The sequence below is a fragment of the Zootoca vivipara genome, chromosome 6 (genome assembly GCF_963506605.1).
Source record: "Zootoca vivipara chromosome 6, rZooViv1.1, whole genome shotgun sequence".
Taxonomy (NCBI): domain Eukaryota; kingdom Metazoa; phylum Chordata; class Lepidosauria; order Squamata; family Lacertidae; genus Zootoca; species Zootoca vivipara.
In genome coordinates, this window is record NC_083281.1 from 55647189 (window position 1) to 55672479 (window position 25291).

General features: G+C 39.6%; 1 protein-coding gene across 1 annotated transcript in view; it reads right to left on the reverse strand.

Annotated features, from left to right (window-relative positions):
• Positions 1-2177: 2177 nt before the first annotated feature.
• CMTM4 (CKLF like MARVEL transmembrane domain containing 4) overlaps positions 2178-25291 on the reverse strand; it is a 36678-nt gene continuing 13564 nt past the window's right edge. Inside the window, exons 2-4 of the mRNA XM_035119433.2 lie at positions 20833-21009; positions 12299-12397; positions 2178-10256 (exon numbers count right to left, since the gene is read on the reverse strand). Coding sequence (XP_034975324.1) covers positions 10083-10256; positions 12299-12397; positions 20833-21009 — 450 coding nt within the window. The 3' untranslated portion in view covers positions 2178-10082. The remainder of the gene's footprint in view (positions 10257-12298; positions 12398-20832; positions 21010-25291) is intronic.

Consider the following 25291-nt stretch of genomic DNA (forward strand, 5'->3'; position numbering starts at 1 on the left):
GATTCTTGGCAGTAGGCTTCAGGGTTGCCCTATTCTGCTGAGTTGGGTGCTTGGGTTTCCTATAAAGCCTTTGTTTGGGTCATTTTTTAAAGACAGGCTGTAGGTTGATGGTAGAGCACATGTTCACTCTCTATTAAAAGGATTACAGCGGAGTCAAAAAGATCTCCTGCCTGAGTACCAAACTATCTAACGGAAGGTTTTTAAAAACACAAGTAACATCAGCAAAGCAGCCCACCCCACCCCACCACTTTTGCTTATTTTTATCACAGCATGCTCATTGTGGGAATCTAACATTTTCCTCCTATGTTGTACTCCTGCTGCATCAGGGTAGACTTTGCAAGATTAGATAAGACCCATGGCAACTTCATGTACCTTCATGATATATCTGGCTTAACAAATAAGATAGGAAAGGATATGTAATGGTGATTTATTTTCAAGCAATGAATTATTTTAGAGAAAGCAGGTAAGAGTGCTCAGTATCTGTTATTCTTCCACTGTATGGGACTTTAAGCCATAACAGCAAATGAGATCTTGGCAGTGACAATCTAAAGGTGCATCAACTTCGTCCTTGAGATGATGCACAAGAAAAGTTTGAATTTCTATTGGGGGGGGGGGCAAGTACTATGTTTTTATGAAAAGAGGATAATCTGAACAAAGCTGAACTGATATAAACAGGCCTACACTGGAACATGCAGGCCATCATACAATGGCAAGGCCAACAAATCTGCCTTTGGCAAACTTGTTTTGAATCAAGGAAACAGTAGGGAAACACCCTTAATTAGGATGCAGTTTTCCTCTAGATCAACTGTTATTCAGTTTACAGAAGTGCATTTGAGGAGGTAGAAAAGAAAATTTGAATCTGCTTTTAATGCAGTAGCTTGAATAACTTACCCAAGAACAACCACAAGCAATAGTGATCCTGAAGAACAGTAAATACAAGCTGGAACAGCACTTGTGGGGCAAAATCAACTGGGTACATCCAAGTGAGAGAAAGAAGTCACAAATACCTGCATTGTTTTTAAGTGAGCTGCAGCAGTAGCCCATCCAAACTGTGAGTTATGACTATACATTGCAAGCCTGTATTTCATTTCCCATTTTTTCTTCAACTAAAAGGTTAATCTGTTTTGTATTTCCTTCAACAATGTATTTCTACACAGTATTTACCACATATGATAAGCCACAATATATTGATAGAGTAGTTTTGTAGATACATTAAGACTTGGGGGGGGGGGAGAATCCTTATTTCAGTGACTTTTGCTAGCAGTGCACTAGAGGTGCTTTTTTCAGGCTTGAAAATGACAAAAATACTGCCCTGAAGGCTGGCTCCTTCACAGGGTAACTACCGGTAAGTGTCCTGTCTTAGTCTAGCGCATGGGCTTGGTAGTCTTGAAATGGGCATTTTATATTTGTCTCTTTTTACAGACACTTGAATGTGATATTTTTTAATGTGTCTTCACTTGACTTTTTAACACTGCATGTCAAAGCTGGCACAGAATTTATGAACCATGCTGGAATAAACTTTATTGATATTAAATGTGTATCTTTACTTCTGGTGTCTTTAAAAATCTTCCAGGCAGCGCTCACAGGGTATTCATAGGGTACATAAATACATTGGCACCTTAGTTGGGACATTTAAATGCCCCTTTTCCAAAGCAGGTATTTCAGGAGCCGGCTATAATTCTCTCTCCATGCCCCCCCCCCCTTATGAAGGGTTTTATGGAGGCATTTAACCCATGATATTTGTGTAAATAAAGCCACATGACTGTGTGCAAAAGAACTTGTAGGGTTTATTAGTTTAGATTTATTGAGTTTATATCCTGCCCCCTCCACCACAAGGAAATTTGAAAGCTCAGCATGCACACAAAGTATCCATGGGATAATGAATAGCCACAGGAGGTGGGGTGTTCTGTCTTCGTCTCCCAACCTCTGTCACCGTTGGAACGTGTTTGTGACACTGTTGCAAATTTGAAGAACTGCACTTTTGCTCCTTGCGGGTTTTGTACAGTCCCTTGGACTTCATTGATACTCATAGAAAAAATTGAATCGATGGCCATTGCTTTTAGTCAATTATGCCTGAATGGTAAAAGTTCTCAGCATCATTAAACTATTCAACAACTCACTTGGAGATGGATTGAAGTGACATGTCATTTGAGGAATAAGACAAAAGATGGCACAAGTTGCTCCTATCCATTTATTAAACAAATCCTTTACGATGATTTCATACAAGATTAGGATTCAGAAAACCTATGGTTTTCCCTACATACAAAAATACAGATTTTTAAAAAACACTATGAAAACAGACATGTACCATGAGATTATTTTTTGTAGAGCTCAGTATCTTGGTGTATCAAAAAGAACAGAGGAAATATTAGCATTGATCAAAACAGGACAGTCACATTAAACTGTAAATTACCAATAAAAAGTCATGCCAATATACAAAGCAAAACTTACAGAAGTACACCGCTTAATAATAAATTTTAAAACGGACAAGATCAAGCAGCGCTTTAGTGATTGCCTTCAGTATCACAAGAAAGTAAAAAATCATTACTACAATCCATCTTGAAATTTATAAAAATGTATACAAATATTGCAAATAAAAAGGAAGTGCATGGCATACAGCTATCACTTGTCTCCATGATGATTTTGGGACCAGTTGAACTAAATTTTGGAAACTGACTGATCTACATGTCAGAATAAAACATTGAAGGCCTAGGTAGGATGAAAGCCACTTTCTTCTGAAGTCTACAGCAAAGCCTGTAGTGACTGCAACAAGATGGCAACTGGATAAACTTTCTAACTTCAGTTCTTAAGCACATTTACTGTAAGTTAAGTCCCAAGCATTTCAATTATTATTGTTTGTTCAGTGTGTGCTTGGTATTGTAGCTCTGGGCACATGACTAACCACAGTTATTTGGAAGAATGAACATTTAAATCCTTGCGACTTGCTTCCAAGTGTGTTTAGTGTGCTGTATACCAAGCAATGGGTTCTCTTAACTCTCTTCTGTACTTAGCTGTAATGTCTGAGTTATTTCACAGTACCCAATAAATCAAGAAAATGATTAAGGGCAGCTGCATGCTACCAAAAAGAAAACTGGATCCATTCTACCTAATTCAGGAATTGACCGATTCAAAAAGTTAACTCTTGAGTTAACCAAAAGATTATTCTGCAACCATTTGAGAAGCCCACAATTTGCATTAAATTAAACATTTATAAGGAAAAAGTTAATAGCAACTTTCTGGTTTTAATACAAAGAGTATTTCACATACTAGATAACTTAATATTTGAAAGCAAACTAAAATTTTGAGTTCCAATACACAGGCTTCTATGGTCACAAATATCCTCCTGAACAAGAAATATCACAAAATGCAACAATGTTTTTGGTCAATGTTTTTGGTTTGTGAAACAGGTCTGCTGGAACACAGCATCAGTCAATGGGAGGAAACTTGAGACACAGATTACCACTACCTGGGGTTTGAATTTTGATGTCTAGCTCAAGTTTACTGGATTTCAGAGGCAGTCCCTTAAAAAGCAAGGTGTGTGGAAATGCAACCTTACTACATGTTTGAAACTGCTTTAGAAGGGAAAAAACGACCAGTTCACCCACTAGTGCTACTTTCAATGTACTGCCTTGGGTTGGCACATAAACTGGGAATCACTCCTTTACTGCCAATTTCAAATTGGTTCCACCACTAACCAATTTTACTTTCTATGTAGATTAACTGGGGTCTTCAAAGCACCTATACTTCCTTTAAAAACTTTATTTTGGACATGACAGCACAATTGGAGCATACCTTTCAAGTCCAACTGGAAAGCAGAGTACTTAAGTGCATATTCCAAAAAGAAGCCTTGTTATTTCATTAAGGCTGGTATTTAACAGAAGCTTAAAGAAACTACAATTTATGAGCCATTCATGGTTACAAAAATAGTGTTTGTGTGTAGGATCTTAATTTAACAGCGCGCGCGCACACACACACACACACACACACATATACAAAGGCACCCTAGGTGAGACTGTGTCTTGTTCGTCAACAGATATGAAAAGGCATAACAAGTGTCAACATCTCTAATCCAAACTGGGATGATACAATGAGTAATAAATATACAGTTTAACTTTTCAATATTGGTATATCAGTTACTTAAACTTCAATATATACAAATAGGTTCCATCCACAATAATGCAGATGTGAAATTTGTCCACAGAAGACAACTTAAGTGCATCAATTATTCCAGGGTGTCTAGGTGAATGGGAGCTATCCAAGAGTCACTAAATCTGATAACAAATATATGCATTCTCCTCCTGCAAACTTTCACCAAAAGGTGCACCAACAGCAGTGCAGGTGTTCATAACATGCAACAAGGGAAATACCAATACACATTCAAGTCTGAAATACTGGACAAATGAAGACAGTATTGAAAGGCAACAATGAAAACTAAGATGTTATAGTGTCTACTGGCCCTGAAAGTGTCAGGCTCCATCTAGTTTTACTGAAATGTTTAGACAGAGAAGTCCTCAGACTGCAATAGAAAGTGTCTGTGGCACACAAAAGTGATTAGCTTCCCCATAATAGACAATTCAAACTATAAACATGTACTCAAAAGTGTCTGAGTTAAATGGAGCTTACGCCCATGTCCGTATATGATTGCAGCCTAAGCCAAATTAAACATGGCTTGTTGGCAGAGCTCATGACTCCTGTCTTACCAAAAGGCCCACTTCAAGAATTGAGAGATTTCATATTACATCTTTGCAAGTGAAAGACATTTTACAAAGTTACAATCTAAGTCTTTTGCTTTAGAACAGCCTTGCACTCTTCAACTTGAACAGGACAACTCCAGAGTAAAAGATTGATGGAATGTATAGAAAAAAGGAATCAGATATTTCCTTCAAACAATATATTTCTGTGCATCTCAAGACATTTGAATTCAACTGCAACAGAGGTGTACTGTATTTTACAAAATCATCTGCAGCTGTTTTTTTAAATGTAGATCCTACCCTTTTGCTTTTCACCTAGAGGATATTAGCACAGCTGTAGGGACCAGCCCTAACTATAGAAGTTAAAACTCCAAAAATATCTACATGTTGCCTTGGGTACTTACGTCTTCATAATTAACTACAAAACAAAGGCTGACAGCAAGCTTTAAAATAGATTGACTAACTTTCCATGAAAACCATAGGAAAGAAATTAACTCAATATTGAAATCACAAAGTCCTATAATATAAATATAAGAATCAAGGCTACTGTATAAACTATGCATAAAAAACTGCTTCAAAATTTAAAATGAGGCATACTTAAAATGGGTAAAAGCGGGGGCAGAGGGAGAGAAACAACTAATGAAGTCCAAAAGGTGTGCGAAAGAGTTATTCAGATACTATCAACTACTAAAAGGAATTGAGCCATCCTTCCAGGACAGATTAAGACAGGCGCTATCCCAGATGAGTGATTAACATATACATAAACCAGGTTCCAAATAATATCACACTTTATAAAGTGGATTATTTTGTTTTGGACACAGATTCAGTCATGCTTTTGAAACAACATGATAGGGACTGAACCATTCCTACTAGGGCAAAGGAATCATTTGTACCAAGAATCCATCTTGGAGGGAACACAAAATCTGATTCTCTATAGAATCTACAGAAAGCTAATCAAGGTATACATGGTTAATCTCTTACATCAGTGGACACTCCCAGCACCATACATATCACAACATTTAGCTGGACAGGTGAGCACATATGCAAAATGGAGTGAAAAATACAATAAATTGCTGTACTAGAATATACATACATATGACAGTCACTCAGACACTGTCGCTTGCATTTTATTACTTAAAATCTAAGTTGTGGTGATACTGAATTTAGTCATACTCATAGTATACCCACTGAAATCAATGTACTTAAATCCATTTATTTCAACGGGTCTACTATCAATATGACTTCGCTGGATAGCATATATAGGCTATGAAAAGGACACTAGATCTCTAAGGCAATATCAAGTATCCCTGTTCTCTACCACAACTTTAAATCCCGTAAACATTCAATCAAGAATCATCTTTGTATAGATCATACACTCCCAAACAGAACTACAACTCACATGGCATTAAGAAACTTCCTTTCAACTTAAGCTAAACTTGGCTTAAGCTCAACATCAAAAAAAACCAAGATCATGGCCACTGGTCCCGTCACCTCCTAGCAAATAGAAGGGGAAGAAATGGAGGCAGTGAGAGATTTTACTTTCTTGCGTTCCATGATCACTGCAGATGGTGAAAGCAGTAACGAAATTAAAAGACGCCTGCTTCTTGGGAGAAAAGCAATGACAAACCTAGACAGCATCTTAAAAAGCAGAGACAGCACCTTGCCAACAAAGGTCCGTATAGTTAAAGCTATGGTTTTCCCAGTAGTTATGTATGGAAGTGAGAGCTGGACTATAAAGAAGGCTGATCACCGAAGAATTGATGCTTTTGAATTATGGTGCTGGAGGAGACTCTTGAGAGTCCCATGGACTACAAGAAGATCAAACCACTCCATTCTTAAGGAAATCAGCCCTGAGTGCTCACTGGAAGGACATATCCTGAAGCTGAGGCTCCAATACTTTGGCCACCTCATGAGAAGAGAAGACTCCCTGGAAAAGACCCTGATGCTGGGAAAGATTGAGGGCACAAGGAGAAGGGGACAACAGAGGACGAGATGGTTGGACAGTGTTCTCGAAGCTACGAACATGAATCTGACCAAACTGCGGGAGGCAGTGGAAGACACGAGTGCCTGGCATGCTCTGGTCCATGGGGTCATGAAGAGTCGGACACGACTAAACGACTAAACAAAACAAACTTGGCTGAAAATGAAAACAAGCAAACAAAATCCCATAGTGCACACGGCTTGTGCAGCTGAATCAGTTTGCAAGCACTTTCAGAATAATGTAACAAGTTAAATTAATAATGTTTGCAAACTTGAAAGAAAAAGTCCAGTTTTTATCTGCAAGTTCTTCAGATATCATTGTCATCTCATTTTTCTATCTCTCTATATAATATTTGTACTGGCCTTACACCACACTGTGATGACAGTCCAAGTCACTAAGGTGTGCAAGAGGCACATGGGCTGAGCAGTGACTTGGATGTCAGCCCTTGCAGAATTTCATCTCAGAGTCTGAATGGATCACCTTAAGAAGAGGATGGTGGGTTGGGAAGATGCTGCTATGACCTGTCAAGGGGAAGCTCTCTTCTCTGGCACTAATAGAGGCTTTATCTGGCAGTTGAGAAAGACAGAGAAAACTGGGGAGGGGGCATGTTAAGGTGCAAAAATTAAGCAGGCAGGGGGAGAGGTTATGATCCTGGAAAGGAAAACAGAGGGACGGAGAGGGGGGTTAGTGAGCTGAGCAAATGGGAGTACTACCTAGTTTTAACTTATGTACTCTGGACAAAAAACTAGAGAGCTCTCATCACTGCCAATGGGAACTTAATGTCAGACTCCCTCACTAGCAGGTCATATTACAAATTGCTCTTGAAACGCCACTCAGTTTCAAAAACAGTTTGCCAAGCAGCTTGATGATTTGCTATTCAAGCAGTGCAAGGTCAAAGGACTTCTTGAAGATATGGATCTATGTGCATAATTCTTGGCATCACTGCTTCTGCGTCTAATACTCCCCTTTCTTCCCTCCAAAATCAAATAAAATCCTAAAAAGAAAGCCTCATCATAGTAGGGGGGACACTGCAGGGGAAATTCAGAACAAAAATGTTCTTAAGTGTGTGTCCAAGCAGTCTGTGCTTCAGGAATGCCTGCATTTCAATGGAGCATATTGTCAAAGCATACCATAAAATATACAATCTTTTTATATTAAATATGTACCATCACACCAAACCTATCTCTTTAAAATTACAAATGTGTCTCCAATCTAAAAATGTATAGCTATTCTTTGGTCCCCAAAAATACCACTAGAACGATAGAAATGGTATTCTGGTAGCTTGAGTTCTTTTTCTTAGTTTTAACAAATTGGGCAGAAATCAGAATACACCCTTGTTATTTGAGGAAATCAGCCATGGTAATAAGCGGAGTACTCTTGCATTACACAACTTTAAATAAAGTTCCCATTCAAAAAGTAGAAGTTTATATTATTTCAAAAGGTTCTGGGATCATTACTAAATATAGCTCTGCACATGACTAATAAGTCAAGTGACTGGCATATCTTATACTGTTTCTGCTGACAACAGGACCTATGCAGAGGACTGGATTTCTCTCCAGCCACTCCAGGGACAGCCCACAATTTTCAGGCTTATTTCCACCGCCTCAAGGAGTTCAAAATTGCTTTTTTGAAAAACAGAAGTCAATGCATACTTATGATTCTGAATCTCACCCCAGCAGCTGGTGTTGAGATCATACACAGCCTTGGACAGTCCCAATTTTTTTCAGCAGATTTTTACTTCAAGTGTTAGGAAAAATAAAGGATCTTAAAGGCTTAAGTATGTTTGTAGGATCCAGAAGATTATAGGGCTCACCATTATCATGCAACATGGTCAACATATATAAAAATGGGGACCCTCCCATTCTACAATCAGTGACATTCAACAAACATTCACAATTCTACTTCCTAGCTTTCAAGGTGCATACACAACTGTTCCAGGAATAAGTGTACCTCCACTGATAACTGTTCATCATCATAATGGAAACATATTGAGAAGAATTAGTGATTTTATATACCGTATTCATTTTGTGGCTTACCTAAACAACAGATGCAAGAGGCATGAAGCAAGAAGCTAAAGAGAGATTCTAATGACTGGTTCCAAATCCCCTACCCACAGAGTACATTACTTTCCCCATGAAACACTGCTGGGAAGATTGAGGGAAAACCGGAATTATATAGAATGCTATGTAAACTAAATGAACCACATAAATGCTACTAGGCAAAATAAGTCTTCATCTGTGGACAATTATTCAAACATTTTGTAGATCTGCTCTCAGGCCTAAAAAACCCTTACTATTCAGATAACTTTAGCAAAAATCATGAAAGGATTCTAATTCAGAAAATAATGCAGAGCATTCTGGGTAATCAAAATTTGAAGTCAGACACACACTCTCAGGGTATGCAATTACAGTGGTACCACGGTTTTCGAACATCTCCACTGATGAACATTTTGGTTTTCGAACATGCCTTGGAAGTCAAAACATGCCACACAGCTTCTGCTGAGTGCAAGATCCTGAGGCCTAGCTGTCGGCTACTGAGCTTTTGGTTTTCAAACGTTTCAGAACTCGAATGGTCTTGCAGAATGGATTACATTTGAAAACCGAGGTACCACTGTATATAGTTTTAGGAATATTGCAGTATGGATATGAACTCAACACAAAACAACCCTGACCACAATCGGTTTTCCTATGGTTGAATGTAAGAGGAAGAGAGGCTCAATACCAACTTCACATTATTCCCTTGTAAAGTGGGAAAGGAAATCATTGTGTAGTGTATTGAGGTGTTACATCCCAGTTCATACCTGGTTGTGGAGTGGGCTTTGTGTTTTCTGTTTAGCAGAAAGCTTATTTTCCACCAGTCAATCCTCGAACTGGCATGAATGGCTGTTATACAGTACACAGTGGAACTGCAGGAGTGTGAGAACTAAAGTTAATTGGGGAATCTAGTTAAGGGAACATACACAGTGGCTGTGTAACTCATTACCTGATTTATGTTATTGCTATCTCTTTCCCTGATGCACTATGTCTACTATTGGAAACTCCATTTTCAAAAGAACAATCTTTTGCCAGTTCTATCATATTTCTACTGGATGATGGGAATGCAGACTGAATACCAATCTTCTCTCTGACTCTGCAAATTCAAAAGTACTGTGCACCAAGACAATTATTCACTCTAATGTATCCTTCTCTTCATTTACCACATTTATGGACAAATATCTTCATTTGAAAAGTTCCGTAATTATGGCCTTCATGCCAATAATTTCTCAAGTCCTCTCTCTCTCTCTCTTTGTACATGCTCATGGCCACCACATGCTCCTCCTTTTCCTATAAAAGTGAACATTTATTTTATTTTTAAAAGTTTACAGGCTTTTATTTTTCTTCTTCTGAGAAATACCATTTTGCATGAGATTTTCACCCATCCAGACGCTGAATCTCTGGGCGATGATCTACTTCTCTGGATTCTGTCCGAGCACGCATATAATCACTGGTCTGCCTTGTGTTTTGTTGTCGGCTGTTAATTCTCCAATTTTTAACAGCTAAAAATAAATTCACAGCATAAACTGCAGTTGCCAGAAAACCAAATATCTAAACAAAAACAAAAAAGGAAAAGAATGACATTTTATTGAAGTGATTAAGAATTTAGTAGTTTTATACAGAAAAATTGCAGGTGATTGTTGGTTTTTATGTGTGTTGACCTTATACCTTCAATTATAAAGCTTGCTACATAGCGTACATTTATACTTCATGCTACTTCAAAGTTCTTTGAAAACAAGCCAGACATATTAAGTCTCTTCATTTTGATGATTGGGTATTTAACTGTCGAATTTTCTATCCTGCTGGTACCTTTAATAAAGGGAGATCCATTGATATGGCTATAAGGCACCACATCTGAAAATTACTAACAGGACTTCTCTAGAGACTTAAGTTAAGGAATCCATACACCCCCAACTGCTTCCACTTATAATAACAGGGCAGTCGTTTAACCATTGGAAAATGGTTGATGAGCTGATGTCATGCTAGATAGAATAAAAGCCTTTCCCATGCAGCTGATGAAAATTAATCCAATCATAGATTTGTTAATCTTTAAGGTGCTACAAGACACTGTCATTTGGGGGTGGAAAGTGTTCCTTTATTACCTTGAGCAAAATTTTGCCCCTGAAGCTGGTGAGTGGAAGGTCAAGAGCTGCATGTCAGTGGGCTTGGGAGGAGCCAGCAGTGGACAGACCCATTCACATATGGGGAGGATGGGCATAGGGAACGTTAACCCTCGCCCTCCCAGGTACCCCCTCCCTCACAATCACATTTTCCCAAGCTGGCGGCGGAGGGAATATAATTTACATTGCAGCAGCAAAATTCAGCAGTAGTACTGATTTGGCTGTGGGGTTTGGGTTGGGTGTCTATGTAAGCCACAGTGAAGGCCTCCAGGGGAGACATGCAGCCCACAGACCTAGGACCTTCCTGCCATTCTCTGCAATGCCTACGAATCTTGCACTTTTAAAACTCTTTAGAATTTGCTGAAGAATTTTCAGGGGTTGCAGAAGAGCCATAGCTCATTGTTAAGAGCATGCGCTGTGAATGCAGAAGGCCCCAGCTTCAACCTTCAATATTTCCAGACAGAGCTGGTGTCACTATCTGAAACTCTGGAGAGCTGCTGCTGTCAATAAGTGTAGACAAAACTTAGTTAAATGGACCTTTATTCTAATTTGTAGTCTGCCCTTCACTCAGCAGTCCCAGGGCAGCAGTAATTACAGTACAGTAAATTGCAGTCTTACAGTAATTAACACTCCTTCCATATCTTTCTGACCAACCTTTCTGCCTATAACCACTGAAATGGTGGTCTCATACTGTTGTCTCCCTGCCTCCTCTCTCTTTCATTGCTCAGGCATTTATCAACCACCTCTCACCTCACAAGATGAAAGGAAGTTACCAGAATACATGCTGTTATTCAAATTTTAAACTCAGTTACAATATGCAATAAACTGCATGAATAGCAGCAAGGTGCAAATAAGCAATGAATTGCATGAATGGCAATGCACAATAATGGATGACAAATGTGCAATATGTAGCCATGTGTGCAAACTAGCAATAAAGTACAGATATCATAGCACAGCAGAGGACAAAAAGATGCATTCATAATATATATATCAAGACCACATGCACACACAAAAAAGAGGTACATAGAGTAAATACACAGAGTAAATGTTTTTAGTCAACTACTAAAAGGAATAGCTGCTGAATATCTGTAGCCCTCTTTATGATTAACAGTATTAACTTCCTAAGGAAGCTTCTTACTGACACAAGCTAGTTAGTGTTCATGTGGCTCACTACTGAAATAGGACAGTGCTAGACAATATTGGTGATTTATGGCATAGCACTGTCTACTTGGAGTTGCAGGTTTCACCACTGTTGCAAACTATTGACTAGACTAGCATGTCAAAGTTAACATCCTATTAATAGCCTCCTCACTGCTTGCAAGCAGACTAAAAAAAATTAGCAGGAAATGATTAATCTTCAGTAAAAGAAAGTTGAGCAAAACATGCGCTGCTGTTTAGCACTGTGAAAAGGATACAAGTTAACTGGTTGTCTTCCCTATAAACTAATGAAAATAAATTAACATTGTTTCTTACCACAGCTGCAATTTCTGCTCCTTTGTTATGGTTTAGAGCAGCAAGTACTACAGATGCAATGAAAAAGAAAAAAGTGCAGAGTCCAGTATTGACCAAATCCTATTAAAACAGAATTAGGCAAGTTATTTCACAGTGATAATGTCTATGTGACTGGTTGAAAACAGAACAATTTTAACAGTTTGCACACAATATATTCTTTATGCAAAAGAGGTAATGATACAGAATAACACATATTATATACACCAATAGATAATTACTACACTATAGTTTAGGGCCTGGCACTGTAATGAACAGGGAGGGAAACTGCTAAGAAAACAAGTAAAGCTTTCTGTAATTTTTTTAGAGCTTCCTTCCATTCCAAGTGAAGAACCTTTGTGCAACATGTCTATTCAACCAAAACTACTGTTCTTTCTTCCAGCCACAAAAATGTTCATGACCGAGCTATAGAGTATATATAGATTTCTTTTTGACTGCTAGCTCTCTAGAAATTAGAAAGTAACTCACATGTCTGCCACATGCATCTACTGCATTATATAATACAGGATATATGTACTACATGTTGACTTTTTATTTGCATGGTACAGGATCTGTGTTGACATATATGAATATATCATTTCACAAAGCGAAAGAAAATATTTTAAATGTGTTATTTTCCCTGAAACATAACAAAGGTTTCAGAAACCCCTGCAGTTCAGTTTCATTGACTTGCTGTTACTTAGCAAAGAGACTCAGATACTTTCAAGCTCATAGCTTTCTAAACCATCTATTAATATATTGCTACAGGCAGAATTATAATACTTCTGAGGAGTTACAGACATAAAGAAAACTTGTTTGGTATTTTGTTGACTTACCAATATGCAAATAACAAAAGCAAACAAACAAAATACATAGAACAAACACTCAAACTGATCATAATTTACATATGCCGTTTCTACCACTGCCAACAAATTTGGTGCTCTGGTTAGGGATACAGACTATATCTTGGATGCTCTCTATCACAAATACAAATTTCAAGATCACTTTTCTCCCAGCCTAATGTTTTATGAACAAATTAAACTCCTTCAGAAGGTAAAATCCAGGGGTTCTCAACTATTAGCTTAGGCACACCAAAATGGAGAATTATAATATAGCAGAAATATGTTTTGGGTTCAAATTGGCCATTTCCTTGAACATAAACCTGTGCTGTGAATTAGGTCGACATGCAAAGATTTTGGGGTTGTATAGACACATGTTATTAACAACATAGTGAACAGGTGAAAGCAGAATGCAACGAACACAACACTATTCTCAATCTCATGCTCAAATAAGTAGAAGACTTGTGTAATTTGTACATTCATTGAAACAGATTCTTCTGTCTACAAAATATGTAATCATACAAAGGAAACAAGGAATCAAGTTTGCATTATTGAAGGCTACTATGCCTTTGAGCCTTACTGTTCTGGCTTGAGAACAGTGAAAATCAATTTGATCCCCAAGCAAGCAAATAAGAAGAGAAAGTTCTGTCTACAGCATATAAATGCAACTCCTTAACAATGTATACAAGCATCTCACCTTCCACCTTCCAGGCATGCTTAAATTGCTTATTCAAACCCCCAGAATGTTGGCTTCAAGTTTTACCTAGACCATGTCCTGACACTATGGCACTGAGAAAGCCCCAAGGACTTAAGGAAAGTAACAGTTCTGATGTCTACCAGAAAACTTCAACCTGTTGTACATAGTATGAATGGGGCTGGACTGGAATTGTGCAACCTCACGTAAAGGGGGTGAGGACTATTGCTCAAATACTAATTCCCCATGGAAATTTAATACTTCAGGGGCTTATTCAGAAAGATGATACTGAAAATTATTTCTAAACCAGTTCAGTTAATTAGAAGGTGATGAGGTATTCAGAATTATGTCTCAGTGCAGGCTTTACTATGAAATCTTGCAGACAACACACACACATATCACACAGATGAAAGAAATTCAGTTGAAGTAAGAGCAGCTTTGAGACAGCAATTTCTTTAGTAAAATAGTTCCAGTATAGAAGAGTTTGAAGGACAATCTAGGAGGAGATTCAAAAATCAATCTAAACGGCAAATATTCTTTATCTCATTCATAAATGATTTAATGAAAACTGCAGTTTTCTGTAGCATTTCAGGTCATCTTGCTCCATCATTCAAGAAGTTATTAGCTGCCCCAGTCAAAAGGAAAGCAGTGTCTAAAGAGTTATGGATGGAAATAGTTATTTTATTTTATTAGTCCAGTGGGCAAACTTTGGCCAGATACCTAGGCAATGCCTCCTAAACCCCAAATTACAAAATAATTCCCTAAGTGCCAGTTTCTTCAAGTGTTAGCAGACTCTGAGCCTTTCTATCCAGCTGCTTCATGTGTTTACTTTACTTTGGCAGGCAGAGTGTTGGCTATCGAAGCAAGAATGGCTTTCTGAGGTGATACAAAACAAAAGCAAAGGAAACTTTTCTGGACAATGCAGAAACTGAACTCATTGTGCTAAGTTCAGAAAGACCAACATTATTATTTGGTCTCGTTCCAATGTCTACCAAGAGGACAGGCAGAAAAGTTCATACAGGAATGAAAAAACAAAACCACAAATATCCAGGAGACTGCTTGTTGATCTGTTATACAAAATCTCTGTGGATTCTTCTATCAAATGTAACCATCTACTGTATAGAGTTACATTAATTTTTAAAAAGTTACCTTGTTAAGGAAGATTAGCTCAGATAGACCTCATGTAAAACGTATGTTACGTTACCTCACAGTGACTGAAGGTACAAGTATTAGTGAAGATTAAATATATTATGATATATTATTTGCACATTTATTAATGGCTAAAGTCAAGAAATTGAACTATTAAAAAGCCATTTATAAATTCCAATTCATTGTTAACCTGATTTTGGTAACAAGGGAACATTTTTCCACTTATGAAAGGAATGCCCTCTGGCATCTATATTCTGGCCTGATGTTTCTGGAGAGAGAGAGAGAAAGAGGGGGGGTGCCCTATTCAAGCCTCCCCACAACTTGCCATTTTGAACTAGTGGAATGACCAAACAGCAATTTTCTGATCTAAGGAATGTGGATGCTGGCTGCAGCAATAACTTCTTTGGCCCAGAAATGAAAGATGCTACATGACTTAAAACTTCTCGTTGTGGTACAAGAATATGCAGGCTCTGGCTATTGCAGAGAAAATAACATTTCTAGGCTGTTTGGTGGGGTTTCATTTCTTATATGTCAAATTCATAAAAGCTTAACATGTAGCACGGGTTTTGGAGGAAAGTGTAAGTAAACCAACTGGCTGAAAATAAAGGCTGATGTAGAAACAGATGATATAGTTGTCTGCCTCATTATGGTGTCCAGGAATATGATTCCTGTGGGGCTTGTTACAAATAGGCTGTGTGTGCTTGCAGGTTTTCCAGTTCATAATAGAAATAAAGAATGTTCCTGTTCCATTAGAACAGAAGGGTAGAATACAGTCCATCCACAGCATTTGACTGACTTCCAGTGCTGGCCTATGCAGGAGGCAAGATGCCACCAATATAGAAACAAGAACAAAAATGTTCCTTTACAAATCTTAGCTCTCTCTTTCTTGTATGTGGCAAGAGCTACTAATGGGCAGAACTTCTTATCCCCAACCTGCTCTCCTGTTTCCCTAAAGCAACTGCTGGAATTCTGCTGAATTAGAGAAAAAATAATAAAGGGTTATCCTGAGTGCAGGACAGCTGTCTCCCACTCTTGAATAGCCCAGCCTATCTCCAGAGACAACAGCTTTCTTAGCCAGTATGAGCCTCTTTATTGGTTATTTTAGAAACTGACCACTGGCCAAGGGACACGTTAGATCACTTAAATGCCAGATACTGCCAGATATTGGCATTTAAGGGCAGATAACAGTTCTGAACAAAAATATACCGTGTTTCTCATATTATAAGTCATGTCTTATTTTTATTTTTTTCTCAAAAAAACACAACATGGCTTATTTTCAAGGGATGTCTTATTGAGCTGTGGCTCCAGCCAGCTCCCGGGCTTCGCGCGCTGCACGCTAAGGCTCCTGCCGGCTGCCGGGGCTTATCAGGAGCGCGCTTTGAGCTGCGGCTCCAGCCAGCTCCCGGGCTTCGCGCGCTGCACGCTAAGGCTCCTGCCGGCTGCCGGTGCTTATCAGGAGCACACTTTGAGCTGCGGCTCCAGCCAGCTCCCGGGCTTCGCGCGCTGCCCGCTAAGGCTCCTGCTGGCTGCTGGGGCTTACCGATAGTGCGCTTTGAGCTGCGGCTCCAGCCAGCTCCCGGGCTTCGCGCGCTGCGCGCTAAGGCTCCTGCCGGCTGCCGGGGCTTATCAGGAGCGCGCTTTGAGCTGCGGCTCCAGCCAGCTCCCGGGCTTCGCGCGCTGCGCGCTAAGGCTCCTGCCGGCTGCCGGGGCTTATCAGGAGCGCGCTTTGAGCTGCGGCTCCAGCCAGCTCCCGGGCTTCGCGCGCTGCCCGCTAAGGCTCCTGCCGGCTGCCGGGGCTTTGCTTAGCAGGGTCCCGATCCTTTGTTCTTTGCCCGCCGCGGCTCCTGCCGGCTGCCGGGCTTTGCGCGGCTTGAGCTGCGGGTCTAGTAGGGTCCCGGCGCCGCGCACTGAGGCTCTACCGTAGCCGGGCTTCGCACTGAGGCTCCTGCTGCAGCTCTTGCTGTGCGTGCTGCAGCTCTTGCTGGCTCCCACTCGGACGGAGCTCCACGTGGCAGCGACATCCAGTTCCGAGGAGGCATCTTCCTTTTCTTCTTACGGTACCGTATTTTGCACAGACCTGCTCCCACCACAACCCGGTACTGCTACGTCTTATTTTCGGGGTATGCCTTATATTTCGCCAGGTCATGAAAATCCTGCCATGCCTTATTTTTTAGGGATGCCTTAAAATATGAGAAACACGGTATAAATGGGTTCTTTTCTCTTGACACCGGCAAAGGAAAAAAAAATTTCCCAGTCTTAGTTCCACATATGAGATGAAGGATGCTAGGAATCTAAAAACAAACCACTTCTTTCATTAGCCCTTATAATTGTAACATCTACAACCAATGAAAAGAAAGTGTTTGATTACACTTCACTATAACAAAATAAGTCTGCACATTGCTTTGATGTTAGCTCCTAGGGTATTTATATAATACCATACAGTACATTTCACCTTGGCACATTTGGTCATTAAAAAAATGCAGAGCTGCTGAAGGTCAATGGCCAAAACTTTCCATTACAACAGGGAACAGGGAACTAGAATATCATTTACAAACTCTGAATAGATACAGCAATTTTCTTATATGCATGGCAATTATAGGTCTTGTGTTTATGTTAGACATAAGCCAAGAGTAAAGCACATTTAGCCAATGCCAGAACATAATGGCACAGCATAATAAGCTTTCATTGAAATTATCATTAAATGCTCCCATATACAAAGCTGGTTCAAGTTTTATAGAGGAAGAACAGAAAATAAAGGACTAAATGGAACAAACTGCAACAAAAGGCTAAGTATATTTTATTGAAAGATTCTGAAGATGCCCACAATGACTTTTGCTATCAGACCTTCATTTGAAACACAACATTTCTCTCATTGAGATATTTCACCAACCTAGGCATCTGAAATCACTAGTGGATTTCTTTGGAATTCTCTTAGATATGGATACCAAAAAAAATTAACATGGAGAAATCAAAAATGTATTGCAAGGTGATTATGTAGCTTGGCTCATGACAAAGAACAGTCCTCTCTTCACTTTCTCTTATTCCTGATTTCACATATTTCTATTCTATGTGACTGGACCATCCTCTTTGCCACATACAGTAATGTTCTTTCCTTGAAATCCTCATTCAAAATCAATAATTGCTTTCCAATGCCAAGTCAAATTTCTAACATTTAGCCAAACCATTTGTTGTCAAAATCTTATTGATTGAAACTAGATATCATCCTGTGCACTATTTGAAACAGGATCTAGTTAAGCCAATGATATGGGAATGGGAAAGGGAAATTATAATAACTAAAATACGTAACTTAATTCTTTTCAATACATTTAAGCAAGCAGTATGAGTGAATATAAACTCATCTGAAACGTGTTCAGATGCCCATCACATTCCTTTATGTTACTTGCACACATCCTTGCAGAGCTGATCTATTTGTTTTATTTAACAAAGGGGAAATTTCCACTATCATTTTTCACACTCTCATAGCAAGACTATCAGACACAGGAGTATGACTTATCCACTCTTTTTCTCTGGGCGCATTTTTTTCAGTTTCCTTCCTAGCATGCCATACTACAGTCCTTTACAAGCTTCACCTTCCATGTGTTGCATTTCGAATAATATTTCAGATGGCATACAATTCCTCAGTTAGGATGTAAATGGGATCACTTCTGCCAAAATGTTAATGTACAACATTTCTCTCTTTATTCTGTTGCTGCCAGAAAGTTGTAAATACTCACCATGTACAGTAAGACAAAGGAGGCAGAACTTCAAAATACAGTGTTCCTTAATCCAAACAGGAACAGAGATTAAGGATCATTGACTGGCCTAGTGATATAATTTACTGTGGCCAGCAGCTAAGACAGACTCATTACACCACATAGTTTTTTCCCTTTCAAAGGTTTTCAGCACGTACACACAATTCAGGATACATACTAGAAGGTGGGATACACACTCCTTGGCCTACCAGAATCCAAAAGATCAAAAAACCAGTATTCCAACCTGCCAGTCTCTCATGCATACCCACAGAAAGGGTGGCAGGACAAGTGAAGTAAAAGAATAAGCTACTGAATGTATCTGTTGAAAGAATTGCTCTGGCTGCATATTAGCTATTGGGCCAAATTCAATGTACAGTGGTACCTCGACTTACGAATTTAATCCGTTCCGATTGGACCTTCGTAAGTCAAAAAAACCGTAAGTAGAAGCCTATGGAAAAAAATAATTTAAAAAATTTCGTAAGTCGAAGCAACCCCTATTAAAAATTCGTAAGTCATAGAATCATAGAGTTGGAAGAGACCACAAGGGCCATCCAGTCCAACCCCCTGCCGAGCAGGAAACACCATCAAAGCATTCTTGACATATGCCTGTCAAGCCTCTGCTTAAAGACCTCCAAAGAAGGAGACTCCACCACACTCCTTGGTAGCAAATTCCACTGCCGAACAACTCTTACTGTCAGGAAGTTCTTCCTAGTCGAAAAAATCTGATTCGTGCCGCATCCAAAATGGCGGACGGAGCTCCGTTCATAACTCAAAACATTCGTACGTCGAGTAATTCGTAAGTCAAGGTACCACTGTACTGGTTTTTGTGTACAAGGCTGTATACAGCTTGGGGCAAAGATACATTAAACATACTAGAGTACCAGTCCTTATATGCTCAATTGATCACCGTGCTTTGCAGAAGAGGGCTTCCTGCAGATACCATCTTATCAGAAGGTCTGTTTTACACAATGTAGGAATTGGGCCTTTGGTGTTGTGTCACCCACCCTTTGGAATTTCCTCCCCTTGAAGGTGCTATCTCCGTTGTCTTACTGGCACCTATTGAAGACCTTCTCTCAGCATGCCTTTTAAATTGAGATCTTTCCCAGTCAATTATGTATATTGTATATTGTTTTAAATGTGTTATAATTGTTTTAGCATTTGTTGTTTGCCACCCTGGGCTCATTTGGAAGGAAGAAGGGATATAAAGGTAGGGTCAAGAGGAACCTAACCAAAAGTTAAAGAAACTGCAAAGGACCAAACAAAACCCATTGAGCTATCAGAAGAACGTAAGGTGACTTTTTGGATTTGCCTTATAGGGATTCTAATGAATTCTAAATAGACAGTGTGCAACGATTATGTGAAATTTATGCCAAAACAAAAACAGAGAAATCTGTGGCCCCTATCAGTTGGCCCTGCTCCTGTGTCTGACATGCAAGCATGTAGCCAGGGAAACTTTTCCTACTACTTATCTCCTTATCAGTAAAAAAAAAAAAATCCCGTCAAATGCCTGTCTTCAAAAGAGTACAAAAGCAGGACTTGTAAAAACAGTGGCAACCCGATTCCTAAAAGAATGTGAGAAAGAAGATAAATGCATAAAGCACACACTTCCAAACTCAGAAAAGCAGGTTAATCCCAAAAGATGACTGTTTTTAGAAGAGGGATTGATGGCCTACAGATTTACAGATTGACTCTAACTCTACATTGTAGTATGCACTCAATTCATATTTCATTTTTTAACCATTTGTAAATATAAAGCACAGTATTAAACAAAATCTGCAGACTATGCTTTCCTCAGTTGTGAACAATAAAGACTAGCATTGAAGGAAAGTCTGCATTATGCAAGGGAGCGGGATGATTTTACACACAATTTCAGCTTTATATACTTTTTATCATCCAATATTTCATAATCCTTATTGCACCAGTGGGGTTCACTTTGAATATAAAGCAGCACATGAACTCTACGTGCTGCAAATAACATTTACCAAGGGTTTCAAGTTTCTGTACAAGGCAGGCAGTGCTTGAAGTCTAAACTTCAAATGTTTATTCAGCTATTTTTATAAAGTGAAGGTTTGGATGAAAACTTACTGTAATGTTCCAGTTGATCTGTGGTATTCTTGCATGGAGATTTAGACTGAACATAAGCAACAAAACTCCAGTAACTACCGATGCACTACAGCTGACAAATTCAAAGAAATAAAGGCCTTCACAAGGGGAGCATACCATGATGGTTTCTATGCAGATGAAGGAAATCAATGCCAAAACCTAAGGGGAGAAAAAGTGGTAAAATATAAATAGTTCTGTAACATTCTGAAGACAGCCACAAATTATCCTGAAATGTTCATTGGGAATTTGATACTCAAGAATGTGCAATGGAACTTCAGTAAGATTAACGGTTTAAAAGAAGAAATCAACACAAGATGCTTGTCTCACTCATATACCAAAGCATATTTTAGTACTAAAATAGCAATCCTGTGCACACTTACTTGAGAGTCCTACAGAACTCAGTGGGTCTTGCTTGCAAGTAAACATGTGTATGATACGGCCCAGTTTAGTGATCCTGTGGCCATCTATACACAAGCATATCGAAAAAATCTGGGAAAGAGAAGAAATCCCAGCAGGCTTTAGGGATGCCAAAATTATCAATCTCTTTAAAAACAGTGACAGAACTGATTGTGGAAACTATTGAGGCCTCTCTCTATTAGCTGCGGTTGGCAAAATTCTTGCAAGAATCTTAGCAAACCGTCTTGTAACAATATCCGAGGTTACCCTTCCTGAATCCTAAAATGGTTTTTGGCCTTCTAGGGGGAGAGTGGACATGATTTTCACTGCTTGACAGCTTCAAGAAAAATGCAGAGAGCAAAACCAACCCCAGTATATGGCGTTTATTGAAATGACTAAGGCTTTTGACACTGTAAATCGTAATGCCCTGTGGACTGTCCTTCTGAGAATTGGCTGCCCAGATAAATTTGTAAACATCATTTTGCTCCTCCGTGATAATATGACAGCAAGAATCGCAGATACCAATGGCTTTCAAAGTGAACCATTCACAGTGGGATCAGATGTTAAACAGGGTTGTGTTATTGCCCCAACTCTATTCATTATTTTCATTGCCATGATCCTACACTTTGTCGAAGGGAAACTTCCCACCGGAGTAGAAATCATATATCGAACAGATGGAAAGCTCTTCAATCTGAGCAGGCTGAAAGCAAAGAGTAAGGTTACTGTAACATCCGTCATAGAGCTTCAGTATGCTGAGGACAATGTAGTGTGCGCACGCTCAGAGGATGACCTCCAAACCACCCTAAATATCTTTGCAGAAGCTTACCAAGAGCTTGGCCTATCACTCAACATTCAAAAAACCAAAGTGCTGCACCACCAAGTACAAAATAACCCCTCTGCAGCACCACAAATCCAACTCAATGGTGTAACATTGGAAAATGTCAATCACTTCTCCTACCTAGGCAGTTATCTTTCCACAAGGACCAACACTGATGCCAAAATCCAGCATCGCCTGAGCTCTGCGAGTGCGGCTTTCTCCTGATTGAAGTGCATGCAGAGTGTTTGAGGACCAGGACATTCGCAGGGAAACCAAAATGCTTGTTTACAAAGCTATTGTACTACCAGCCTTACCACACTATATGCTTGTGAAACATGGACCACTTATAAACGCCATCTCCAACCCCTCGAAAGATTCCATCAACGATGTCTCTGAAAAAATTTACACATCACTTGAGAAGACAGGCAAACTAATATCAGTGTACCGGAATAAGCAAAGATCGCCAGTGTTGAAGCAATGATTCTTCAACATCAACTTCGTTGGACTGGTCATGTTGTGCGGATGCCTGATGCAGATGCACTGTGTTTCTTATTCTCATTTTCTTATTCTTAAAAGGGGGCCGGGGTATAACAATCTCTCTCACCTGGTTGATATGAATATGAAAGTGATCATACCTGACTTTACCCAAGAGAAGTTGAATGTAATTGAAAGAGATAACAAATAATACTATAACTAGTATTGCACTGAGGTCAGTAGTCAAAATGTTACAGACATTAATTTAGATTTCACTCCTACTCCTTTCCCTGTCCCCAATTCCAAATTAGTATCACTATAATCAACACAAGTCAGATCTCTTAACTGCTCTCTCTCACAACTTTCTAACGCTCATCAGAGCTATAGAAGTAAGATTTATTTTGAGTTCCATCAGATCACATCAAACTAAGGTGTAGCGTTTAAGGGATCCTTAATTTCAACATGAGTGACAAACTTTTAAGTCCTACTGGGCTGGGCCAGAGGCAAGGAGTGGCAGTAACAGTGTAAAAGGGCCACTTGATACATCTTGCCAATGATGTATGAATTCACTGAAGGGGCAGTTAGCAGGAAACACGGATGTCTTCTATGCTTGACTCTTCTACTTTCTAGGCCAGGAGGTGGAACGCCTATGGCCCTCCAGCTGTTTTTGGACCCAGATGTGGCCAGCATGGCCCATGGTCAGAGATGGTGGGAGCTGTAGTCCAGTAGTATCTAAGGGACCACTGGTTCCCTATCCCTGCTCTAGGCCTTTGCTTCTAGAACAGGCATGTCAAACCTGCGGCCCTCCAGATGTTTTGGCCTACAACTCCCATGATCCCTAGCTAGCAGGACCAGTGGTTGGGGAAGATGGGAATTGTAGTCCAAAACATCTGGAGGGCCGCAGGTTTGACATGCCTGTTCTAGAAGATTCCATGACTCAGTGTTTCAGAGTGTACTTGGACTAACAGTACTAGTGGTACAGACCCACAGTTGGCCTGAAAATGTCCTCTCCCTCATTCCCATTTTTTGGCTCAGTGAGGTCATCTGCTCTTTTCATATTTTGCTGCCATATTGCTGGAGCAACAGAGTGACTAGAATCAGAGGTATAGTAAGGAAAGGTGTGGGATTGTGGCAACATAAAATCCTCAAATTTCCTCTTTGCATACAAGTGGGAAAAGATGTGGGTTTCTACTGGACCGACAAAGGTTGCTCTAAATGTGCACACCTGGATTTCCAACATTAACTTTCCTCACTTGCATTTCTCACATGTTCATGTCTCCTGACACCTGAAAATCAATGTTCCTTTTCAATCAAGACAGTTCATGAGATCAGTTGCAAATCTTTGAGTAATGTACATGCAGGTCCCATTATCCGAAATTTCAGTTATCTGAACACAAATAATTATACACAAACCTCACTACACTGATTCAGATACCCAAACAGCCACTTCCTTACTTGTTCTTGTTTTGCTGGTCGACAACAGCCACTTCAACAGAATACCATGGAGGGAGGGAGATCGGCCACATCACAGATTAGAAATGTTCCCATGGAAAATAATGGAAATCATCAGCCCACAAATGATCTTCTGGAAATGCATTGTGTTCAGCTAGTCGGATATGCATACATGAGTAAACAATATGCTCTTTACTGGAGTTTGGGAGTGTCCCAGCATGCTATAAGATAGATGAACACATTTCTGTCATTGCTCCCTATTTCCCAGTAACAGTCTCACTTTTCTGTCACCCGATAATCATTGCCCTGCTTTTGTCTGTATTTTTGCCTTTTCACAGAATCACAAGGCTGGAAGGGACAACAGAGGTCTTCTAGCCCAACCAATGCAGGAAGTCTATTGCTAAAGACAGTCATTCAGCACTGCTTAAACATCTCAAATGAAGGAAATTCTCCCACCTTCCATCTGTTCTACTGTGAAGGTTCTTGTTACCACTAGGAATTTCTCCATAATGTTTGGCTGAAATTCCCTTTTCTGATTATTTGAACCTGTAGGTTTGGGTCCTACTCCATCATTCAATCTCATTCCATCAGGCTGCCTTAGTGGGGGGGGGAAGTGCTTATTCCACCAGCTTTGTCAAAAGACCAGCTCCATCAGGCACCTCCTATCCCTGAACTCTTTCTTGCCAGTTGGTAATTATAAGAGCTACTATTTAAGGAATGATTCCTGAGTTTGTTTTCTTCTTCCCTTTTGTGTAGTGGTTTTTAGTTTGCAAGCTTGTGGGCAGGGACTGCTTTGTTTTAATAGATTGTAAATAACCCACTCTGGGAGCCTTTTTGGCTAATGAGTGGAGTACAAATGCTGTAAATAAATAAGCAAGCGAACCCAGGACTTTCTCCTACCTTACATAAGTGATATGCCAAATACAAGATTGTTGAACAGTATCCTGTCTTAATCTACTCCACTAAATTCTACCCCAAAGAAACCAGACCCAGGGCAGAGCACCTGCACAATATTTTTGCTTACTCCAACCATAGTAGAAATGATCACCAGTCCTTGCAGTTCAGGTTCACATGAACATAGTAAAGCTGAGAAATCTGCAAATGTTATTGCCAATATATGCTCCTGAAACATGGATGTAGTATAAGTTGCAAAACACCACCCCTGCATTTCTCCAAATCCCTTGGAGAGTACCGTACTGCAGCCAAAATAGTTTAGCCCTAATATTTTGTCATACTGCAAAACAATGTTGCAGAACACGCTTTAATGAAAGCTTCAATCCTATGCTGACTCATTCAATTCAA